The sequence below is a fragment of the Pseudoliparis swirei genome, chromosome 10 (genome assembly GCF_029220125.1).
Source record: "Pseudoliparis swirei isolate HS2019 ecotype Mariana Trench chromosome 10, NWPU_hadal_v1, whole genome shotgun sequence".
Classification (NCBI taxonomy): Eukaryota; Metazoa; Chordata; class Actinopteri; order Perciformes; family Liparidae; genus Pseudoliparis; species Pseudoliparis swirei.
In genome coordinates, this window is record NC_079397.1 from 15,628,247 (window position 1) to 15,650,776 (window position 22,530).

At 44.6% G+C, this 22,530-nt stretch overlaps 1 protein-coding gene across 1 annotated transcript in view; it reads right to left on the minus strand.

Moving 5' to 3' along the window:
- large1 (LARGE xylosyl- and glucuronyltransferase 1) overlaps window positions 1-22,530 on the minus strand; it is an 82,713-nt gene that overhangs the window by 33,828 nt on the left and 26,355 nt on the right. The window contains exons 3-6 of the mRNA XM_056424539.1: window positions 16,195-16,493; window positions 12,633-12,715; window positions 6,304-6,427; window positions 5,732-5,903 (exon numbers count right to left, since the gene is read on the minus strand). Of these exons, the coding sequence (XP_056280514.1) occupies window positions 5,732-5,903; window positions 6,304-6,427; window positions 12,633-12,715; window positions 16,195-16,493 (678 nt within the window). The remainder of the gene's footprint in view (window positions 1-5,731; window positions 5,904-6,303; window positions 6,428-12,632; window positions 12,716-16,194; window positions 16,494-22,530) is intronic.

Here is a 22,530-nt window from a genome sequence, read left to right on the forward strand (position 1 = left end):
CTCATGAGAGCTGTTAAAGAATGAATAAGTTGGAATACATTACAACACACTTCAGTCTCCTCCCATCTTCTACATGACACCTGACCTCGGCGTGTCTGCCCTCGGCTCCTCGGTACACACCTCGTAGGCCTCATATTCGTCAAAGTGGCAAGGGTCATGAATCGGAACCCCTGGAGGACATGGCATAAGGGAATACGGCTACAACGAAAAAAGAGGTCTAGAGTCAAGGTTTTTGTCCACTTTTTCCATCGATCCAGCGTGGCCGGCAGAGATCGTACGAGCGAACCACATCATCAAACAGTGTGGAGCCTACGGGAGGGAGGCGACGAAAACAATGAGGAAAGCAGAGGAATTCGAACAGACTGGAGTTCAACCCCGCCCACCTCTCCTTCTTGCTAACCTTCCTAACGTCCAGTCTGAGATGATAAATGATGATGGATGGAGATAGATCAGATTCCGACACATGAGGGACTGTAATATCTTTTTGTCTGGGTGTCTGATTGGCTGACCCGCTGGTGCGGATTCCTTCTCTGTTCAGAATTTCTTCCTTCTCTGTTTCCTGAAGAGAGGAGCGTGAGAGTCTGTAAATCTAAAAAGGGCTGACCTACAACACACAAACAAACCCCCCCCAAACAACAACATGTCCACTCTTTCGTCCTGCTCGACAACCTGGAACATACCATCCACTCATGCCATCCATTTTATCCATGTCCTGGGTTCTTAGCCTCAACCACACTCAGCTCGGCATATACCACAGCCGACTGGCGCCCACCACTATCGGCATCAGGACGATTTGTCGGGTTCGGATACATATCTGAGCGGCGGCATAGGCTGCTGGGTGGTGGCTGGTGACTTTAATAGGCAAACCCGAAAAAAAATGGCAATCCCAAAACAGCATTCGTGTGCAACCAGCCAGGAAAGAATGTGCTACCAATTACTCAGAATCACTCAGAGGCTATACCTCATTCTCTCTCCTCTCCAAGGCTTCGGTTCTTGCCGACATTTGCGCATTTTTGACCGGTTCGCCGGTAGTGGGAAGCGGTGAGGTGAAGATCGACGGGGCGGTGGCGGTGGCCTGGAAGCAGTGAGGACGGAATCGCTTCAGCGGCTCGACGTGTCGCAACACTGGGACATGAGAGTCCAACATGATAGTGGACAGTTCCAGGAGCGCTTGAGGCCTGATAGAAGTAGTTAGGGCGCGAGCTAACCAAAAGCTCCCCCCCCCAAAGTTGAAGTTCTTTCAAAGTTGAAGCTCCCGTCGTGTACTGATGCAACTAACTCGTGATCCAGGGAGGTACTGAACAGAGGATGATAGTGGTCTGGCTACAACAGGCTGTAGAGGAAGCAGGAGGTCTATGGACTGAGCGGTCTAATCAGTGAGAGAGGCAGGGACACCAGCCAGACAGGGCGGGGCAGAGAGAGTATAATCACAGACAGAGCAGCGGCTAGTGACTCGGACGCCCCCAGGGTGCCTGGTCGAGGCTAACTCATGACGGTAACCGGTTTCTCGTGGCGGTGTTTGAGGCTAGCATGGCTCTGTGGCTACAAGCAACACACAACAGCGTACGGTGCTAGCAACAACAAACACTAGCTCGAGGGGGCAACACCACATAGCGAGCTGTGGGTGAGTTCTAAAGGAGGCTGTACAGGGTGAGGTCCTGAGCCTGTTGGCTAGGACCAGAGCACTGACACTAGCACGCTAGAACTCAATAAGTACTCTCAGCCTGTCCAGCTGAGTCCGTGTCAGTCAATGGCTTCCTTAGCCCCCTGTGTCTGCCTGTGCCCCAGCCCTTGTCCTGATCCGAATGACTGCTGGCGGTGGCCCTACCACTATGCTGAATGAATGAAGACCTAGGCCTCCGCCTCACCTCTCTGACGCCTGGACCTGCTCTGCGCGACTGGTATTGATCTCCTCCCTTCCCACAAACAGATCCTACATCATGCCACCTCCCAATCACTGCAACAGGCCTCTCTCATCTGCTACAAACAGAGGGACACATGAGACTGTCTCCCAGCTAGGGGGGGCTCAGACTTTCCAGCTGGGACAGCCCCTTCATCAACGCCAGACAAGCTTCCTCCCTGGACTGACTCTGGACCCACCCATAACTGACACTGGACTTCCTGGCAAGCACCTCACCCTGGGACTTCCCACACCCACAGGCCACACCCAGGGGTACCTCCGCCCAGCTACTGCCCTCCAGGGTGTGCAGACCCTCAGCATCATCTTCACCCTCCTTCATCACCCCTGCGGTTGACACCACTGACAAGTTACTGTATTCTGAACACAGAGTGCGTGACTGAAGTGGCTCCGCTTGGACAAGTTTATGGCTCTTACAGACCTGTGGGCCTGGATGATCGACAACCACTTAGAAGGCCAAATGTGACATGAACTAACCCACCCAACAGGGACTTCTACTCAACTGGTGATTAGAAGTACTCACCACTGAGGATTATGGAGTACAACAACAGAGGACGTACTCACCACTGGGGATCTGGTCCACATGTGGAGGATCTGGGACCTAAGTGAAGGCAGACAGAAACGAGAAGAGGAGGGGGTCGCACATCACCCCTCCCAGAGGATGGAAGGCCAAAAATGCTCTGGGGCCTCACTCAGGCAGCGCCTTGCCTCAGTTTCCCCTGGACTGTTTAAAGCACTCAGAGGATGGACGTGTCCGCTCAGGACAGGAAGCGATGCAGAGAGTGGCTTGGAGACTGCTGCAGGACCTAACCACTAGGACCGGCAGAGACCAGGACTGCAGGCTCAGAGACAGACTGGTCTCCACAAGGATCATGAAGGCACCACACCACCCCAACACCAGGACTCAAGAGACTGGAAGTGCAGAACCAGGCGCGCAGGAGAATGCTGCTGCAGGGCAGAGAACAGAGCAGACTCCTTCCAGTTAAGGCCCTCAGGCCACATGGACTGCACACCCAGGACCTACACTGACTGTACACACACACTCCGACACACACACTTGAGCTCTTAATTTCCCTGGGGCTCCACACCTAACCCCATGATATCCGCTGGTCAGAATTTGAGAGTCAACTCTATTAAATTTCAGGCAGACACGGGTGATTTCTGACAATGGATGGGTAGAAAGTGTACGTCAGACTCTCTTCCTTTTAGACATGGCAATTAATTGACAACTAATTACCTGCAGAGAGAAGCAGGTCTTTATTGGAAACAAACCAAACTAGAGACGGGCCTTTTTTCTGACTTCCCTATGGAAAAAAAAGATTTTGATCACAATACTTTCTCATGAAGGGTTGTTTGGGAGTTCTTCCTGATCCGATGTGAGGTTTTGGGTCAGGGATGTCTATATGTACAGATTGTAAAGCCCTCTGAGACAAATTTGTAATTTGTGAAAATTGGCTATACAAATAAACTGAATTGAATACTTATCCTTCCCTGATCAGCTCCTCTCTTTTTTGAACACAATTACTTGTTCACATTGATACACGTGTCATTGTGATGTCAGATATCAGATATTCCTTTACAAGGTCGGGTTTTAATAAGAAACATCTGCAGGAAGAGTTGTGTTTTGTCAATAGTGGCTCACACAGCAACAAAAAAAGGATGTGATTGGAACTAATGAACACTACATTTCTGTCAAAAGAGAGCAAGCTGAGTGATGAATGCTGTTGGACTGATGGAATTACTGCAGCTGAAATACAGTGCGTTTCATTTCGCAAGTGAGCGATTACTGTACAAGCAATTATGTCAATGATTGTATTACCTGGCCTTTATCAGCCCTTTCATTTGTTAGTGTGAGCCAATTCAATTCCTGCTTGTATTTCAGAATTTCCTACCGACGTCATAGTCGACTGTGTGTGGTGACTACGTAAACTCCTTCAATACATGCTTTCTTTAATTGGGTGAACAGTGTGCTGCTGTTTTATATGAGCTACAGTTCATAATGAGTTTGAGTGGATCAGTTTGTATCAGTCCCCCTGACCTTCTTCAGAAGTAATTGAGAGAAAGTGAAAGCCTGAGAGGAGCATGTATTGAATGTGTCTTGCTGGACTGTTGTGATGTTTCAAAGATAAAGGTGCTAGACGGCAATGGAAGTGGGTGGCAGAGGCGCTGCATTTAGAGTCAACTGCTAATTAAGATCGATCCAAACTCCAGCTGGCTGCCCTGCACTATTGGACAGCACGGCCCACACATCTTTCAAGTGACTCACCACCGCCTCCTGGCTACGCACCTTCCTCCTCTCTTCCCCTCCTACCGAGGATATACTCTCTGGACTTTGAGTCCCATCGCCTGCCCTCTCTCATACAATTAAGGGCCGACGATACTCAAAGGAAGGGCTTGTCTCACTGTCTTACAGCGTCGTTTTTTTTCCAGTCACAAGATCTATGCTGCATTTCGTCATATTTGTGGATGAATTGGTTTTGCTCAGCGTTATTCCAGTCGTGTTTGTTTCACTGCTGTTTGGGTTAATGCTGTATTCAGTACAATTCAATATTATTTTTGATTGTATTCAATTTTTCATACGAATTTAGTACTAACCAATCACTTTCATAAACGTGTGTGTGTGTGGAGAAATGTTCCAACATCCTACAAGGAGTTCTAATTCGGCATGCTGGCAGCTTAACTTTACCAGATGGAGAATTCGGCAGTCATGCCTACTTTTGTATTGTACTCCTTCTGTTTCATGGATTTTGGAGATCTGGACTGTGGTCCATGCCTACTCCTCATTATTCATACAATCTGCCATGTTCATTGAATGTGTTGTAAGTCTGTTCATCTGGTCACATGACATATATTGCTTCTGTCCATCCAGGGAGAGGGATCTTCCTCTGTTGCTTTTCTGAAGGTTTCTTCACTTTTTTCCCTGTGAAAGGTTTTTTTTCCTATTTTTTGGGAGTTTTTCCTGAACCGATGTGAGGTCAAACGTCATGGATGTTGTTTGTGTACAGATTGTAAAGCCCTCTGAGGCAAATTTGTGATTTTGGGCTACACAAAATATACTGAATTCAATTGTATTGGCCAGGTGTGGAGAGGTGTGACAGCAGGATTTAACTCCTCTCTCGAGATCACTTGAACTACACACTGTTGCTCACAACTGAAAAGAGAGCTACTCCTCAAGGCTTATCACAAGTACAACACCTGGACTGTGTGAACATTTTAGTCTGACTGTACTGCTGTCTCTGGGCACTGATGGGGAAGTTCATTTAAAGCTAGGGGGCTGCAACTAACAATAAAAGCGATTGTTCTATTGCGTAAATTTTTAATAAAGAAGCATTGGTTGATCTATAAAATATCGGCCATAAGCTGTGTTGCACAAAAAGGTAAATATAGGCCTAAATCATTAGAGATTTGAACACTTAGACAAAAAAACAACAATTCAAAATTAAATAAATTAAATAAATGATTGTATTTGTCTTTAAATCTGTACTTTGATAAAAAACATTTGGGGTGTCCTCAGTTTAGTTAGTTTTATTGACGTATAATAATCAGCTTATAGCTAGTGTTATGAAGTTAAACGTAATTTATCTTTAATATCTATCTTATATTGCTGTGAAAACAACTGTATATATTCAAGTTTCTCACCAAAAACTACATTTTACAAGATTACAATTGAACAAATCACGTGAACTGTATAATGTCAACATGTAAATGATCTTTTGTCCAATACAAATATCTCCTGATTGGAGCTTAAACACACCATAATGTAAACTAGGAAACAGTTACAACTCTAATTTGCTTAAATTAAATTAGTATTACCTTTGAACTTGTGGAAGACAGCCCAGAGTTCAGCGATGTCAGTGGCGAATGTGATGTCTGTGTCCAGCACGATGACCCTCTGCAGGTCGGACGGCAGCGTCTTCGTGAGCACCAGCTTCATCAGGCCGTAGATTCCAGAGTAATGTTTGTTTGGGATCCATGACACTTCAGACTGAAAAAAACAACAACTCAAGGTTGGGATAAATTGCTTTTAAATTGATTGACATTTTTTAAATGTGCGATATTTTATTTTATGTATGGAACAGTGTTGGGGACTAAGGACGAATACACAGGGGCCTTTTAAGAGATGGGGCGTAACCCTGGTGACGAGGGGTGTTAAAGGACACCAGGAAGTGAATGTCAACACAGGTGTTGGGAAGAGAAATAAACGGCCACAGGTTACGGCCAAAGGGAATACCAGACTCCTCGTTCCTTTCCACACACCTACAGCGGCATCTTTATAAAGATGGTAAACACAGCCAAGCAGAATCAAAGAAGGGGGAAGTCACATCATTAACATGTGAGTATCTCTGAGGGGAGTTAGTGGAGCGAAGAGGAGTCGTGTTCTTCACCTTGAGCTCATCTGCGTCGTAGAAGTCCACCTTGACGGCCGGCACCATCCAGGTGTGGAACAGGGAGGACAGGATCTGCTGAGCAATGGAGTCCGTGATGAAATGGAAATGAAGGGGGTTCCGCCTGTGGACAGACACAAACACAGGGAGTTCTTTAATACGACGACACTACATGGACCAATCTGTCGAAACCATAACAGGCAGAGTGAAGTAGGAATAACTGTAATAACTGGAAAGGAGAAGAAAAGAAAAAAACATGCACAGGGACTGTCGTAACAAATTTGGCCTTTTTTGCTAAATCTCCATATGGTTGTTAACTGATAAAAAAAGAGTAAAGTAAAGTAACTCTAAAATAAGATGATATCCATCCTACCTGTTCATTTTGCTTCACTGAATGTTTCTCAACACATACAAATACCGTGGTTTTAAAAGATACATAATAATAGAAATAACCTTAAATAACTAGTCAATTAGCGATATCGAAGGTACAGAGGTAGACAGGATGTGCAAGACCGGTCCTTGGCTGGAATAGAACCGCTTATGATATGATATGATATACCTTTATTTCATATCGCATCATATTATGATGCAGTATGCGACTTAAATTATATGTCTAGTGATAATCTATTTGAAAAGATGGATTATATATGAACGTTTTCCTCAGTGCCGTAATGCTCCGTTGTTCTAAGAACTGTAGTTCATGTTGCCTCAATCCCACATGCACTGTCCTACTGCCACCAAATGTGGATTAATCCTTTCCTAAAAATAGTCCCCAACAGCCCGAGTAAAAGTTGCAAAAAACTAGTGTGACCATCTTTTTTAGGAAATTACAAAGCCTTTAAAAAAATTGGAGCAGACAGCTAGGGGATTCAGAAAGTATAGAGGGATGGACTAACGTACGGTTGGTTTTAGGGTTTTCTTGGAAATCATTGAGAAGAAAATGTAGAACAGTGCCAGCCTTTTCTTCTGCAGTTGTACTGCAGGTGTATAAAATATAACTTTGCTAAAATTAGAAAGACTTTCAATAAACAGATTTTACCGGTCAAAAGGTCAAAACCAAAACATGAGATATCAGAATCAGAAACAGTTTTATTGCCAGGAATGTTTACACAAACGAGGAATTTTTTTTGGTGGAAGGTGCAACATTTGGACATGACAAACAAACAACAATCAACACGACAGAAAGACAACAAATAATGTGAAAGTGTTTGGGTGTGTGCTTCAAGTGGTGTGTTTTAGTTAAAAGTGTATGTTACGCGTGGCGTGTGTTTAAGTTAAAGTGCATGCAAATAAAGTGGCATGTGTGTGGAGGAGGCCTCAAGTTAAAGTGCATGTTAAAGTGACGTGTGTGGAGGAGGGAAGAAGGAGGAGGGAGGAGGAGTGGGAGGAAGAGGAAGAGGAAGGAGCGGGAAGAAGGAGGAGAGAGGAAGGTGGAAGAAGAGGTGGTAGTCCTGGGGGTGACAGTCAGTCAGTCCCGGGTTCCATTGATGAGCCCGACTGCCGACGGGAAAAAGCTTTTGGTGTGGCGGGTGGTCTTTGTCATGATGGACCGCAGCCTCCTCCCCGAGGGGAGGGACTCGAACAGGGAGTGTCCAGGGTGGGAGGGGTCAGCGACAATCTTTCTGGCCCGCTTCAGTGACCTGGAAGTGAACAGGACCTGGAGGGAAGGCAGATTGCAGCCGATAACCCTCTCGGCCGAGCGGATGATGCTCTGCAGCCTGCGCTTGTCTTTGGCTGTGGCTGCAGGGTGCCAGACGGTGATGGAGGAGCAGATGATGGACTCAACGATGGCCGTGTAGAATTGTACCATCATTCTCCCTGGCAGGTTGAATTTCCTCAGCTGCCTCAGGAAGAACATCCTCTGCTGGGCCTTCTTGGTGATGGAGCCGATGTTCAGCTCCCACTTGAGGTCCTGGGTGATGATGGAGCCCAGGAAGCGGAGGGACTCCACAGCGTCGACGGGGGAGTCACACAGGATGAGAGGGGCGGGTGGGGCTGCATTCCTCCTGAAATCCACAACCATCTCCACTGTCTTTAGAGCGTTGAGCTCCAGGTTGTTCTGGACTTGTGTTCCCCAATGCGGGCGAAACCCCCAAAACCCTCGCATCTGTCCAGTGTGTAACACAGGCCTCGCTTTAAAGATTGTTTAACAACTCCAGCTTTTCCCCCGAAGAGGGTTAGGTTTGGTTGGGGACATTTATTTTGGCATTAGCTGCATGCCAATTGGATACAAATTGACCGTGCTATGGTAAAAAGAAGATTTTGACCTTTTCATGACCTTGACCTTGACCTTTGACCCGATCGATCCCAAAATCTAATCAGATGGTCCCCGGATAATAACCAATCATCCCAACAAATGTCATGCGATTCGGTTTAATACTTTTTGAGTTATGCGAGTAACACGCATACAAATAAATAAATACACGGCGATCAAAACATGACCTTCCGCATTTTCAATGCGAAGGTAATTAGGGTTATGTGCCTTGCCCAAGGACACATTGACATGGACTGGTGGAGCCGGGTATTGCACCGCTGATCCTGTGATGGAAGGACCACTGAGCCACAGTCGCCCCCCTGTGGCTCAGATAGAAAGCTCCAGATTAAGCAAGTCAGGGGGACTAGACATCGTCTGGACAATTTGGGAGCATATAGCTTGGAAATGAGTGTGTGCAGGCAGCACGGAGGCTGGTGATTCATCAGACACGACGCCCAAAAGGAAAGACCGCACACTGTTTTACAGCTCGCACACATAGAAGATAAGCGTGTGTGCCAAATAGGTATTCATTACTTCCAAAATAGTGACACCGAGCTGAGGATGCGAGCACCCTCGGGTGTCTTGCGCTGAATGACTTGGGGAATGAATGCGTCAGCTGCACTTGCTCAATCCGTGCGTTGGGCTGGGAGCTGTCAGAATGTATCGGAACTCTGGTTGCACACGAGAAAGGGACTTCACATCCTCCGGACAAACAGCAACACGCCTCTCACTGGATGCTTGGGCTCGTGCCCATAAGGAAGCAAATATGTCAAGTGCATCCTGCTCATCAGAGCTGTCCCCATGGCAATCGAATCATGTCGTCTTCATCGTGCACCGCAGTCATCTCGTCCCAGTGGACTTTTAGAGCGCAGACAGATACACAGGGTTCTTACACATTTTGACCAATGGATTTCCAGGACTTTTCCATGACTTTCAACCAAATTTCCATGACCAAACTGAAATCTCGGTATTAACATGAACATTTTTGAATATTGTGCGTATTGATAGCGTACGCCGGCTTATATTTTGAGCGTCTTTCTTTAAAAAAACGTATGAATTATTTCAAACTCTGCGTAAATGAACATGTGATTATAACAAATTTCCATGACTTTTCCCAAACTTTTATGATTTAAGTTTTTTACATGACTTTTCCAGGCCTGGAAATGACCATTTTAAAATTCCATGACTTTTCCAGGTTTTCCATGACCATACGAACCCTGGATACAGACTCATCTTGTCATCTTGTGCTCAGGGTGGAGCGTTGTCCCGGACCCAAGCGACCACCTCCACGTTCGTCTCTCTGCAGTCGTAGCGTGGTCAATTTCTATCCAATTGGCATGCAACTAATGCCAAAATGTTCATAATTCAATGCCCAATCTTGTGATATGTGAAGGTATGCGCTCTACCGAGTGCCCGTTCTAGTTTCCTCATGCCTTCGTCTCTCGAACTCCTCCGAGGTAAATCATCAGAAAACCAGCGCTGTTGATGGCGACTGAAGTTGTGACCTTACAATCCAAAGTCAAAATGAATTGAGAGACCCTTGAAGAGGATTTGTGGCAATGTGTACTTGCTTTGCCAGAACCGAACACAAGAGGTCTCTTTCAACGCCGTGTTGTTCCTCTGGTGAGGACAGTCTCACATTCTGCTGACAGGACGTAAACAGCTGCTGATGGACGGAACAGAATGATGAGAGGCCCCGCTGTCTGAATACATCAGACAGCGGGCCATTGTCAGGTGGGACGCCAGCGGGAATGATTCCACAGGGCTCTCCATCACTGAGGCAAGAGATGAACTGCCGGCAAGTATTTGATTTACAGTGGAGGCTAAACAACATATGGCTGCTGGGAAGCAGCCGACTGTATAGTACAGTACCTGCGGCATATATCACTTGAAATTTATAGCATAATCAAATTCCCATAAAAAAAATCAACACTGAAGGAGGGAACTAGAACAGCTGGAAATGGTTTGATAAAAGACGCAAGTCATCCGATGCAGGGTCAGGTGGTGTGCTTTGAGTCTTTCAGCTGGAGTCCCACTTCCATCGAACCGTCGCTCCCTCTAGTCGAAGGACGACCCGCTCTCCCGCTGACCCACAGTCACCCCAGCCTCGAACGGAAGAGCAGAATATCACTTGAACAAATTATTCGACTGAATAAAAAGCAGATTGTACAAGACGAAGTGGAATACAATAAAGAATGTCACCTGGGTATATTTTTTTCTCTGGATCATTTACTCTGTCATGTTGATTTTTTTAGACATAACTGGCACACACTGTCCTTTCACTTTACGATATTTCAGCGGCAGAACTGCCGCGGGTCAACATTTAAACACCCCTCTGATCAAACAGTTAGCGTATGAGCCGTGCCGCTGGTCCCGTTCTGTCCACAATGTGGTCTCGTCTCATCCGACTCTCCTGCAAAACTCTTTTAGGAATGAGAAAAGCAACCGTGTCAGTTTAAAAAAAAGTATTGTGAAGAAGTTGTCGTCAGCAGCTGCGATGCTGAAAGGACACTGACTGATTACTAATGGATCCTCCGTCTCACACGCAAAATAAACTATCCATTATTCCGTCTTGTGTTCACACAAGACTGATCTAGTGCTCGTACGTCAGCTTTTCAACCTTCAGGTCTAATGGGAGATTTACGTGTTCATAATTTATCTTGCTTCTTTGACAAAAGGTGTTATTTAATTATATTTATTAAGTGCTGAAGATAATGGCAGAGATGCTACGCCATAAAAAAAAGGAAATGGTTTAAAATATCAACTAAAGAGGACCTTTCATTCGGTTGACATCGGATTGTCGCATAAATCAAAATGTGACATCTTTCAAATATTAAAGACGCTCAGAATCTCCCCGACCTCGGCTGGGAGGCCGGAGAATGTTGCTTTCATGACATGTTCAAAGCATCCAGCAACATTAACATTACGCCACTTCAGAATCAGAATCAGAATCAGAAACAGGTTTATTGCCAAAGAATGTTCATATTAAAAAAACACAAACAAACGAGGAACTTTTTTTGGCGGAAGGTGCAAGAATCGCGCACCAAGACACCGAGGCGCCGTCCGCTCCTTGGGAAAACCCTCGCTGGTGAGACTCTCTTTATCCGCCATTGGGCGCCGAGGTCGTGTGTCGTTGACAGCGGGGGCTTCAGATATTTAATTCTCCATTTGGGCTTTTGATTTCTCTTACAAAAGCAGAAATTACAGCGTGACCGACCGGGTTTCAATAACATTAAACATGTTCATAAAGCCTGCGTTTTCTACTCCAGAGTCTCACATCCACGGATAGCAAAGTACCAATCGCCGTGGTAACGGCACCAGTCCTGTTTGAATGAGATGCTGCTGTAGGCTGATAGGCTGCTGGGGGACGCTTTAGGATACACTGAGCACCTCTCTCCTCTTCTCTCTCTACTTATGGAGGAATTTGCATCTCTCTATTGCATATTATTAACTCTGCTTCCTCCCCGGAGTCTTTGTGACTTCACGTCTCATATGGCAAATGAACTGTTCTTGTATTTCTCTTTTCTCGTCTTCCGACCAATCGAAGCGCTGTACCACTACATGACATCGTTCACCCATTCACACACTGATGGGAGGGGCTACGGTTCCTCCTGCCCATTCACACACATTCACACACTGAGGCACAGGTACGGGAGACATTGTGGGTTACGGGTTAAGTGTCTCGCCCGATGACATGGGCGAGCAGAGACGGGGATCGAGACTGATTGAAGGACCCTCATTGGCTGACATCACACAATGTCAGCTGTGTTTCAGGTTACAAATGCAATATCATAGTTCGGGGTCGGCCGTAGCTTCGATCCCCACTCTCCCAATAAATGCATGTGGAAGTGTCCTTGAGCAAGACACAGGGATCAATACAAGTGTACATTTATTTATTTTCTCTGTAGCATTCCAACTAATTGTTCAGATTGTAATGCGGGCCAAACCGAGAGCCTCATATCGATCTCTCCTTATATGATATCACATGTGTGTGTGTGTGTGTGTGTGTGTGTGTGTGTGTGTGTGTGTGACCTGGTGTCAGAAGGGTCAGAAGTAAGAGAGAGCCGTGCTGTACCTGTGGAAAAGGACAGACTTCACCAGCGTCACCACGTCTCGGCTGGCGTTGTAACCGGCACACACGATGGCCACGTGGATGGTCTGTGGAGATCATGACAAGGACAAGAGGAGAGGATTAAACCACTGGACCCAACTGGTCCCCAACTGGACCCCAACTGGTCCCAACTGGATAGAAGAACATTTTCAACTTCTCAAATTGATTTCATGAAAACGGTGCAGTTTAAAATTGAGATAGTAAAGAATATCACAGGATGCACGGGAAAAACTAGTTAGAAATATTCACTTTTACAGTCAATTAAAAACCAAAAAGTACGTACTAAGGACACAATGTCAAATGTCTCACAGATGTAATGTGTCTCACAGCTATAATGTGTCTCACAGCTATAATGTGTCTCACAGCTATAATGTGTCTCACAGATGTAAATCCCCTTTCGTTTAGCGGTTTCTGAACATTAGAACTGTCTATAAGACTATTAAACTTAACTGTGATAAATCTGACATGCTCATCCTTGGCCCCAAATCCCGGCCTCATCATCGACAACTCTGTCTCCCTCTCCACACATCCGCAACCTCGGAGACATGTTTGACAGTAACCTCACCTTTGAACATCACATCAAACAAATCACCCAGACTGCCTCCTTTCACCTCAAAAACATCGCCCGTGTCCGCCCACCACCCTCCTCGTCTGCTGCTGAAACATTGATCCACGCCGTCATCACAGTATTCTTTACGGCACATCATTCAAAAATCCTAAATAAACTCCAGTACACGCAGCACTCTGCTGCTCACCGACTCCTGCTCCCGTGATGACATCGCTCCCGTTCTCCAGAACCTTCACTGGCTCCCCATCACACAACGGATCCGCCACAAAATCCTTCTCCTCGCTCACAAAGCCCTCCATAGTCAGCCCCCCTGCTACCTTCCCGACCTGCTCCACCACCACACTCCATCCCGCCGCCCCGTGCCGGTCTCCTCTCCGTCCCTCATGTGACCGAGCGCCGGACATGGGGCGACAGAGCCTTCTCTCTCTCTGCCCCTCCCTCTGGAACTCTCTCCCCAAACTCATCCGAGACTGCACCGACCTTTCGTTCTTCAAATCAAAAGCCACCTTTTTGTTGTTTTTTTTGTTTGGGGGGGGGGAAGGGTATGTGTATGTGTATATATGTGTGTGGATGTATGCGTGTGTATATATATGTGTGTATATGTATATATATGTATGTGTGTGTGTGTATGGGGGTATGTGTATATGTGTGTATATATATGTTTATGTCTGACATTTTTTTACTTTTATGTTTATATCACTAAACAAATAAAAAATATAAAAAATAAATAAAAATAAAAGCCTCCTGTTCACAACAGCTTTTAATTTGCACTACGTTCTTATTGCTTTTATGGAATTGTTTTATCGTAATTGTAGTTATTTTTATTGTATAGCTTCTAGGATGTGTTAATGATGTGATGTAAAGTGTATTTGAGTACTTTGAAAAGCGCGATAAAAATGTAATGCATTATTATTATTATTAAAGAGGAAAGTCTCCAGTCTACATGAGGTGACTGTGTCTGCCTCCAGGACTGAAGGTGGAAGCTGGTTCCATAAAAGAGGAGCTTGATATGTGGGAGTGGACGACGCCATCATCTACCTGCTGCAACGAGCTCAGTCGCACCTGGATGGAACCGGTGTCTCTGTGCGAGTCACTTTCTTTGACTTCTCCAGTGCATTTAACACCATCCAGCCACTGCTGCTGAGTGAGAAGCTGCGGGTGGCCGGTGTGGACGCGTCCACCATCTCCTGGATCACTGACTACCTCACAGGCAGACCACAGTTTGTCAGAATGGGCCGTGTGCTGTCTGGAACGGTGGTCAGTGATGTTGAGCCCCACAGGAACTGTTCTGTCTCCTTCCTCTTCACCCTGTACACCAGTGACTTCCAGTACAACACGGAGTCATGCCATCTGCAGAAGTACTCTGATGATTCTGCAGTGGTCGGGTGTATTAGGGATGGACGGGAGGAGGAGTACAGGGCAGTGGTGAGTGACTTTGTAAAGTGGGCCGATGAGAACCACCTGCGGCTGAACGTGGCCAAGACCAGAGAGATGGTGGTGGACTTCAGGAGGAAGGCGACAGCTCCTACACCTCTGAGTGTCCTGGGAGTGGACGTGGACATGGTGGAGGAGTAAGTACCTGGGCGTCTCCATCGACAGCCGACTGAACTGGAAGGCCAACATCAACGCTGTGTACAAGAAGGGATGAGTCGACTCTTTTCCTGAGAAAGCTTGATCCTTCAACGTGTGCAGCAAGATGCTGGAGTTATTCTACCAGTCGGTTGTGGCCAGTGTGCTGCACTTTGCCATTGTCTGCTGGGGAGCAGCATCGAGCCGGTGACACCAGCCGTCTTAACAAACTGGTTAGGAAGGCTGGCTCCATCATCGGCTGCAAGCTGGAGCACCTGGAACAGGTGGTGGAGAGGAGGACGTTGAAGAAACTGGTGTCCATATTGGACAACCCGGACCACCCTCTCCACCACCTCCTACAGGGACAGAGGAGTACTTTCTCCAGACGTCTCCTCACGCTCCGCTGCCACAAGGAGAGATACAGGAGAACATTCCTGCCGACGGCTATGAGGCTCTACAACAGTTCACCTCTTGCCAGATCACCCTAACCCTTCTTATATTTTGTGTTTTGTTTTTTTATTCTTGTGTGTTGCTGCTACTGACTCGACAAATTTCCCCTTGGGGATTAATAAAGTATATATCTATCTATCTATCTATCATAACTGAAGGCTCCGGCTCCCATCCTACTTTTTAAGACTCTTTTAGGACTCAGAGAAGACATTAGCAGTAAAGCGGCAGTAAACAAGAGCAGGTTTCACTTTGTCTAAATGCTGCAGCTACTCAAGACCCAGGGAGAGCTTTAGTTATCACAGGACAGCCAGAGCAATAGTCAGGCGTGAGATCGGTTCTTTTTGATGTTTCTACACAACTCGGACCGAAGCTGATGTCTATCTTTGTTTTCCAGATATGAACGTTCGCACCAGGCCTGTCGTTCTGCAGTGCTTTGTTTTTCAGATTGGATTGTTGTTACGTCACAATGGTCTTATTGGGGAACTGGCCCGCAGGATATGAGGAAAATCTGAGATGTGCATTAACATTGTTCAACTAGAACGGGCACTCGGTAGAGCGCAAACCTTCGCATATCACAAGATTGGGCATTGAATTATGAACATTTTGGCATTAGTTGCATGCCAATTGGATATAAATTGACCGTGCTATGGTAAAAAGAAGATTTGGACCTTTTCATGACCTTGACCTTGACCCGATCGATCCGAAAATCTAAACAAATGGTCCCCGGATAATAACCAATCATCCCACTAAATATCATGCGATTCGGTTTAATACTTTTTGAGTTATGCGAGTAACACGCATACAAATAAGTAAATAAATACACGGCGATCAAAACATAACCTTCCGCATTTTCAATGCGAAGGTAATAATGTGACATGAACAAACAAACCAACAGCACATGGCGGTGGTGCTTTACTGAAGCTACGGCACATGTCTCACCTCGCACTTATCCACCACCGGCTGCTGCACGCAGTCGGAGCGGTTTCCCCCAGCGGCGACCTTCTGGCCCTCATTGTCGCCGGTGCCCTCCTCCGAATGGGTTCGGCTCTGGTTGCCACGGTGACCGCCGTTCGGATGGCGTGCCGACGGGCTCCTGGGCGGCCGGCTCAGCTCCCGGCGCAGCGCTCGGTTCTCCTCCTCCACCGCCCGGACCCGCAGCTCCAAGGCCTGCCGCTCGCCAGCTCCGCCCACTGGCGTTGATGATTGGGCTTCCAATGGAGACAGGGGGAGGGGCTTCACTGTGGGTCAGAGACAGGGAAGAACGGATTTATTGTTCATCTATGTGTATCAATACGATATATCGATAATAGAATATACCAATATATCAATAAGAGAATATATCAAGATGATATGCCAATATGATATTAATAATATGATATACCAATATGATATATTATAAATCATTTGATACACCAATAATATGATATATATGTCAATATTATGATATATAAATTATTTGATACATCAATAATATGATATATATTTCAATATTATGATATACTAATATGATATATAAATCATTTGATACACCAATAATATTATATATATGTAAATATTATGATATACTAATATGATATATAACTTATTTGATTCACCAATAATATGATATATATTTCAATATACTAATATGATATATAAATCATTTGATACACCAATAATATTATATATACAGGACTGTCTCAGAAAATTAGAATATTGTGATAAAGTTCTTTATTTTCTGTAATGCAATTAAAAAAACAAAAATGTCATGCATTCTGGATTCATTACAAATCAACTGAAATATTGCAAGCCTTTTATTCTTTTAATATTGCTGATTATGGCTTACAGCTTAAGAAAACTCTAAAATCCTATCTCATAAAATTTTAATATTTCCTCAGACCAAGTAAAAAAAAAGATTTATAACAGCAAAACAAAATCAAACATTTGAAAATGTGTTTCCAGGTGTTTCGAGTTAATTAGACGATTCAAGTGATTTGTTTAATACCCTACTAGTATACTTTTTCATGATATTCTAATATTTAGAGATAGGATATTTGAGTTTTCTTAAACTGTAAGCCATAATCAGCAATATTAAAAGAATAAAAGGCTTGCAATATTTCAGTTGATTTGTAATGAATCCAGAATGCATGACATTTTTGTTTTTTTAATTGCATTACAGAAAATAAAGAACTTTATCACAATATTCTAATTTTCTGAGACAGTCCTGTATATGTAAATATTATGATATACTAATATGATATATAAATTATTTGATACACCAATAATATGATATATATTTCAATATTATGATATACTAATATGATATATAAATTATTTGATACACCAATAATATTATATATATATGTAAATATTATGATATACTAATATGAAATACAAGTTATTTGATACACCAATAATATTATATATATGTAAATATTATGATATACCAATATGATATATAAGTCATTTGATACACCAATAATATGATATATATATGTCAATATTATGATATACCAATATGATATATCAATAATATAATTTATCATTTGATATATTATATTATTGATATATATGCTATATAGGCGTAGCCCTGATAATATATTTCGATAAGATAGATAATAATATATATATGCTATGAAGAACTCCACATATGACAGTATGCCCGGGACCAGGAGGCCATGTGTTGATCAATCGTGTTGGGAGATAGAGGCCTTTCTCACCAACTGTCTGTCATCTTCGCCCCACTGGGAGCCTTGGTGGTCTCCCTTTGACCCAGTTTAACACCCCTGAGCTCAATTAATGTAACAGTGGACATGTGTCTCTGTCTTGTATGTGTAAAGATGCTCAATGCTGCAACAAAATGTCCACATGAATCCACACGTTGGCGTTTGTTCTGCAGATGTATTGTCCCCTGTGGCCATAATTTAGAGAGGCAGGCCGTATGGGTCCTTTCAACCACGGAGGGCCTCTGAGCCCGAACCCAAGCACCTTCTGGACTCCATTTAGTCCACACTGTAATTAATTTGAGTGGATTTGCTGAGTCTAATCCCACTGAACCGGCCATTTGTTTGCGCTACTCAGAGATGGCATATGGCATTTTCAGGGCAGCAGATGCACCTGGTCTGTTATGCAGCCAAGCCACTTCATTTGGCTTTTAGTTATTTGTCATGTAGCTCATTATCGACATGCAAATACAAGCAAATAAAAACTGTTGCAGGGGAAAAAACAGTGTAACACACTTTACATGGAAGAGACATCCGTTTCATCACTGACCAAGTTAATAATGCATGCTTAGTTTACATGTGTTGAACATTTAATTAAACATAAACAGTAGAATGGTCAACGTGTGTTTTATTTCAGTGAAAAGGGATCAAAATCTTTCAAAGGAACTCAACGTAGACTCCCTGAACCTTTTATTTGTACCACAACGATTACGTCACTTTACAATTCACATTCATCAAGCCTCGAGTTCGTCATTTGACTTTATATGGACCATACTTTACTAAATGGACATCATGCTGTATCGCAGAAGTCTTGAAAAGAGAGCTTGAGACCATAAACTCAAGTTTACAATGTTTACCGAAGGAATAAATCAAGAGAGAAGTAGAGTCATTTTCTATAGACTTGTATACAAACAGAGGAGTCACCCCCTGGTGGTCAGTAGAGATAATGCAGCTTTAACACATAAAGCATAGACTTCTATACAACCACAGGAGTCGCCTCCTGGTGGTCAGTAGAGAGAATGCAGCTCTAACACATGAAGCATATACTTGAGCACATGAGCTCATGTTCCACTGCTCCATGCCGAGTGATTCATGTCTGTTTGGAAGCCGAGCTCCCGATGCATTCACGTATGTAATCAGCTCTCTCCACTGCAATCAGCCAGATATCTGCTGGGCGGCAGCAGCACATCTATCATGCGATGGCATCTGTTCCCCCGGCACGCAGCGTGAGAGACCTCCACACACGCACAACAGCCGGCCGCCATGTTGTCAAAGAGCTCCGATGAGGAGGACAGAGCGGCGCATCGAGAAACCCGACCTCGCCCAAAACTACCGTAAAACATGAACGGAGCAAAAGATGACGGGAAGTCTTGGCATCGTTTTCTCTGCTTCGCCCGTATGGTGCTTTCCCTTCGGCTCCTCCGCACTGAGCCTCCCTTCTGACCGGAGAGAAACCCTCAATGGACCTGTGAAGACCTCAAAACAAATGGTGGACACGATGAAAGATGCCAAAAGCTACTCGACCGTGATAATTGGCAGCCGACGTTTCTACTGGAAGACAAAGCCTCACGGAGGAGCAGAGAGCAGAATGATGCAGAGCTAAATCAAAGTTACAGAGACCTGACGCCGTCTCGCATTACAGCTGCGGAGTGTGCTACGCCTCCAAAGCAGGTGATTCAATTATGGGAGAACTGGGACAAGTACAAGGGTTGATGGAATTAGAAAGGGACTGAAATAGAAACAAGAAAAATGTCAGACGGTAACAATGATGTAGTGTTCGCGGGACTTTATGTGCCGAATCCCATCTAGAATAAATATTCTTCATGTGGCACTATGAATGAATCAAATGTCATCCAACCAATGCATTTATTTTCCTTTTTAATCTGCCTCCTCCTTGAGAAGCCCAGGTTACACACACACACACACACACACACACACACACACACACACACACACACACACACACACACACACACACACACACACACACACACACACACACACACACACACACACACACACACACACACACACACACACACACACACACACACACACACACACACACACACACACACACACACACACACACACACACGCAGCCTCCGTCTGAGACGAGAGATCCTCTCTCGGGTATCATGCATTTTATTGGCTCAGGGTCCGGAGTCTTACCTGAGGCTAGATTTTTGTTCTCCAAAAATGCACAGGAGTAACTATCAGGGTTCTTACACATTTTGATCGATGGATTTCCAGGACTTTTCCAGGACTTTAAACCAAATTCCCATGACCAAACTGAAATCTCTGAAAAATTTAGAAAATGTAGCGTATTGAGAGCGTACGCCGGCTTATAATTTGAGCGTCTTTCTTTAAAAAAACATATTAATTATTTCAAATTCGGCGTAAATGAACATGTGATTATAACAAATGTTCATGACTTTTCCAAAACTTTTATGATTTAAGTTTTTTTCCATGACTTTTCCAGGCCTGGAAATGACCATTTTAAAATTCCATGACTTTTCCAGGTTTTCCATGACCGTACGAACCCTGAATTATAATAATGTATTCACTCATTGGCTTACCCATTAACCCTCCTGTTAACTTTACATTTACTAACATATTTTACCCTCGGGGTCAATTTGACCCCAGCAATTAAAACCTCCAGAAAATTATTAGAATTAATATTGTTTCCCAAGTTTAAGTGTGAGGTACTTTATGTTTGTTTGTTGACTACCTAAATAGCCCTTTAAATATATAAAAAAGTTGATATTTCTTATATGTTTAACACAGTGAAAAACAGCCTGGGGTCAAATTGACCCCAAGGAACACCGACGTTAAACATTGAATGGGGTCAAATTGGGTCAAATTGACCCGAAAGGTAACAGGAGGGTTAAATGAGGCGTTCCTTGTTACACTGTCTGGCCCCCGGTGGCGATAACGAGGCATGGCAATGCCCAGTCATCATTGTGGAAAGCCAGAATGAACCCTAACAGCAGTATTTGTCAATGTGCCGGGAGAAGTTACACCAGGGAGGAAACTGCGACAAGCAGAGCAAAAATCCAGACAAGATGAGAGGGAAGCATTGATAACCTTTTTCATAAAGGTGAAAGTGACGCAAAGCTTAACTTGGTTTTCACAACAATACCGTATGTATTTATGATATTTGAGTAGGAAGGTTGAAAACAAATAGTGAGCATGTGTGTCTATGGAAAGCATTAGTGGCCTTGTGTCTAACAGCCTCAAGGGCTGAATTAAATAACCGGCTCTAGTTTGCATCGGTAAGCACGGCCGCGTTAGTGGGGCGCACAGCAAATATGTTTCTAAATGCCAGATGGTAAAATATTCCGCTCACTAGGGCTGCAACAACGAATCGATAAAAATTCTATTATTTGAATAGTCGGCAACAAATTCCATTATCGATTCGTTGTGTCACGCGATCATTACGCCACTCGATAAGTCGCGGAGATGTTTGAGTAGAAGAAAATAAAAAAAGTTGAGCGCAGAGCGGAGCAAAAGCAAATAATATATATATATATATGATATTAATGTTATGAACCCAAACGCGAAGGCGTTAGATGTTTCCGACGTTTGTGGGATTTCAAGGGCTGTCGTGTATTTCTCCATCGATACGACCGTATCCTCTCTTTTGCGGCGACCCGTTCAGACTCCAGGGACTGGCCTTCACTCTCACTCCGTCAAGCGGATAAACACAACAGAGAGAGGAGACGGAGATAGAGACGGGGAAACCGAATGGGTTCAGAGATGGAGAGAGGAGAGGAAGTGGGAAAGGGAGGGAGGCACATTGTTCCTGTCCGACTCGTTTAGGCAGAACCTACAGCGGAGCGCCCTGCAGCCAGGTCCTTTCACAACTTGTCAAGTCCCAGTAACGACTCGCCACCGACAGGAATTTAATGCCCAATCCAATCATTACTTTTCAGACTTTGGTGGCCATTGCATTATTGTAGCCTATTCACATATACAGTCTCCAGTGACCCCCCCCCCAAGTCAAAATTGTCAATTTAATCATAATTAATAATGGCACTACCGCAGCATTTCAATCCTGCAAGTCAAAGTCATTAAAGTAGCTCCAAGAACTCCCGGACTATATTGTCTGTAGGAAGTAATCAACTTTGGACAGGCCTCAGTAATTCATTAATATAGCGCCTCAGGAAAAAAAAAAGAGGAGGGTAGGGTGACTTTGTTACAGGACATTTATTTCAACCGGTCTGTTTTATATTAAGACTTGGTAACTGGGGCTCAGTGGTGAACAGGGTCGAGGAGGATCGGCGGCTCGATCTCGGCTCCGCCAGCCCATGTCGATGGCGATGTGTCCTTGGGCAACAGGCAACCCCAAAACGCCTCCTTCTGCGGTGTATACTTATGTATGATTGTTAGTTACTGCGGATGTGCAGGTGGAACCGTAGCCCCTCCCATCCGTGGCTGAATGATGTCATGTAGTGTTAAGCGGCTGGCCAATAGGAGGAGTCTCAAACGCAGCAGTCACTCACGTCTATTGCCGGCTTACCTTCTCTAACCAGTGAGGCGTCACAATCACAGCAAAGGCCTTTTCTCTCCT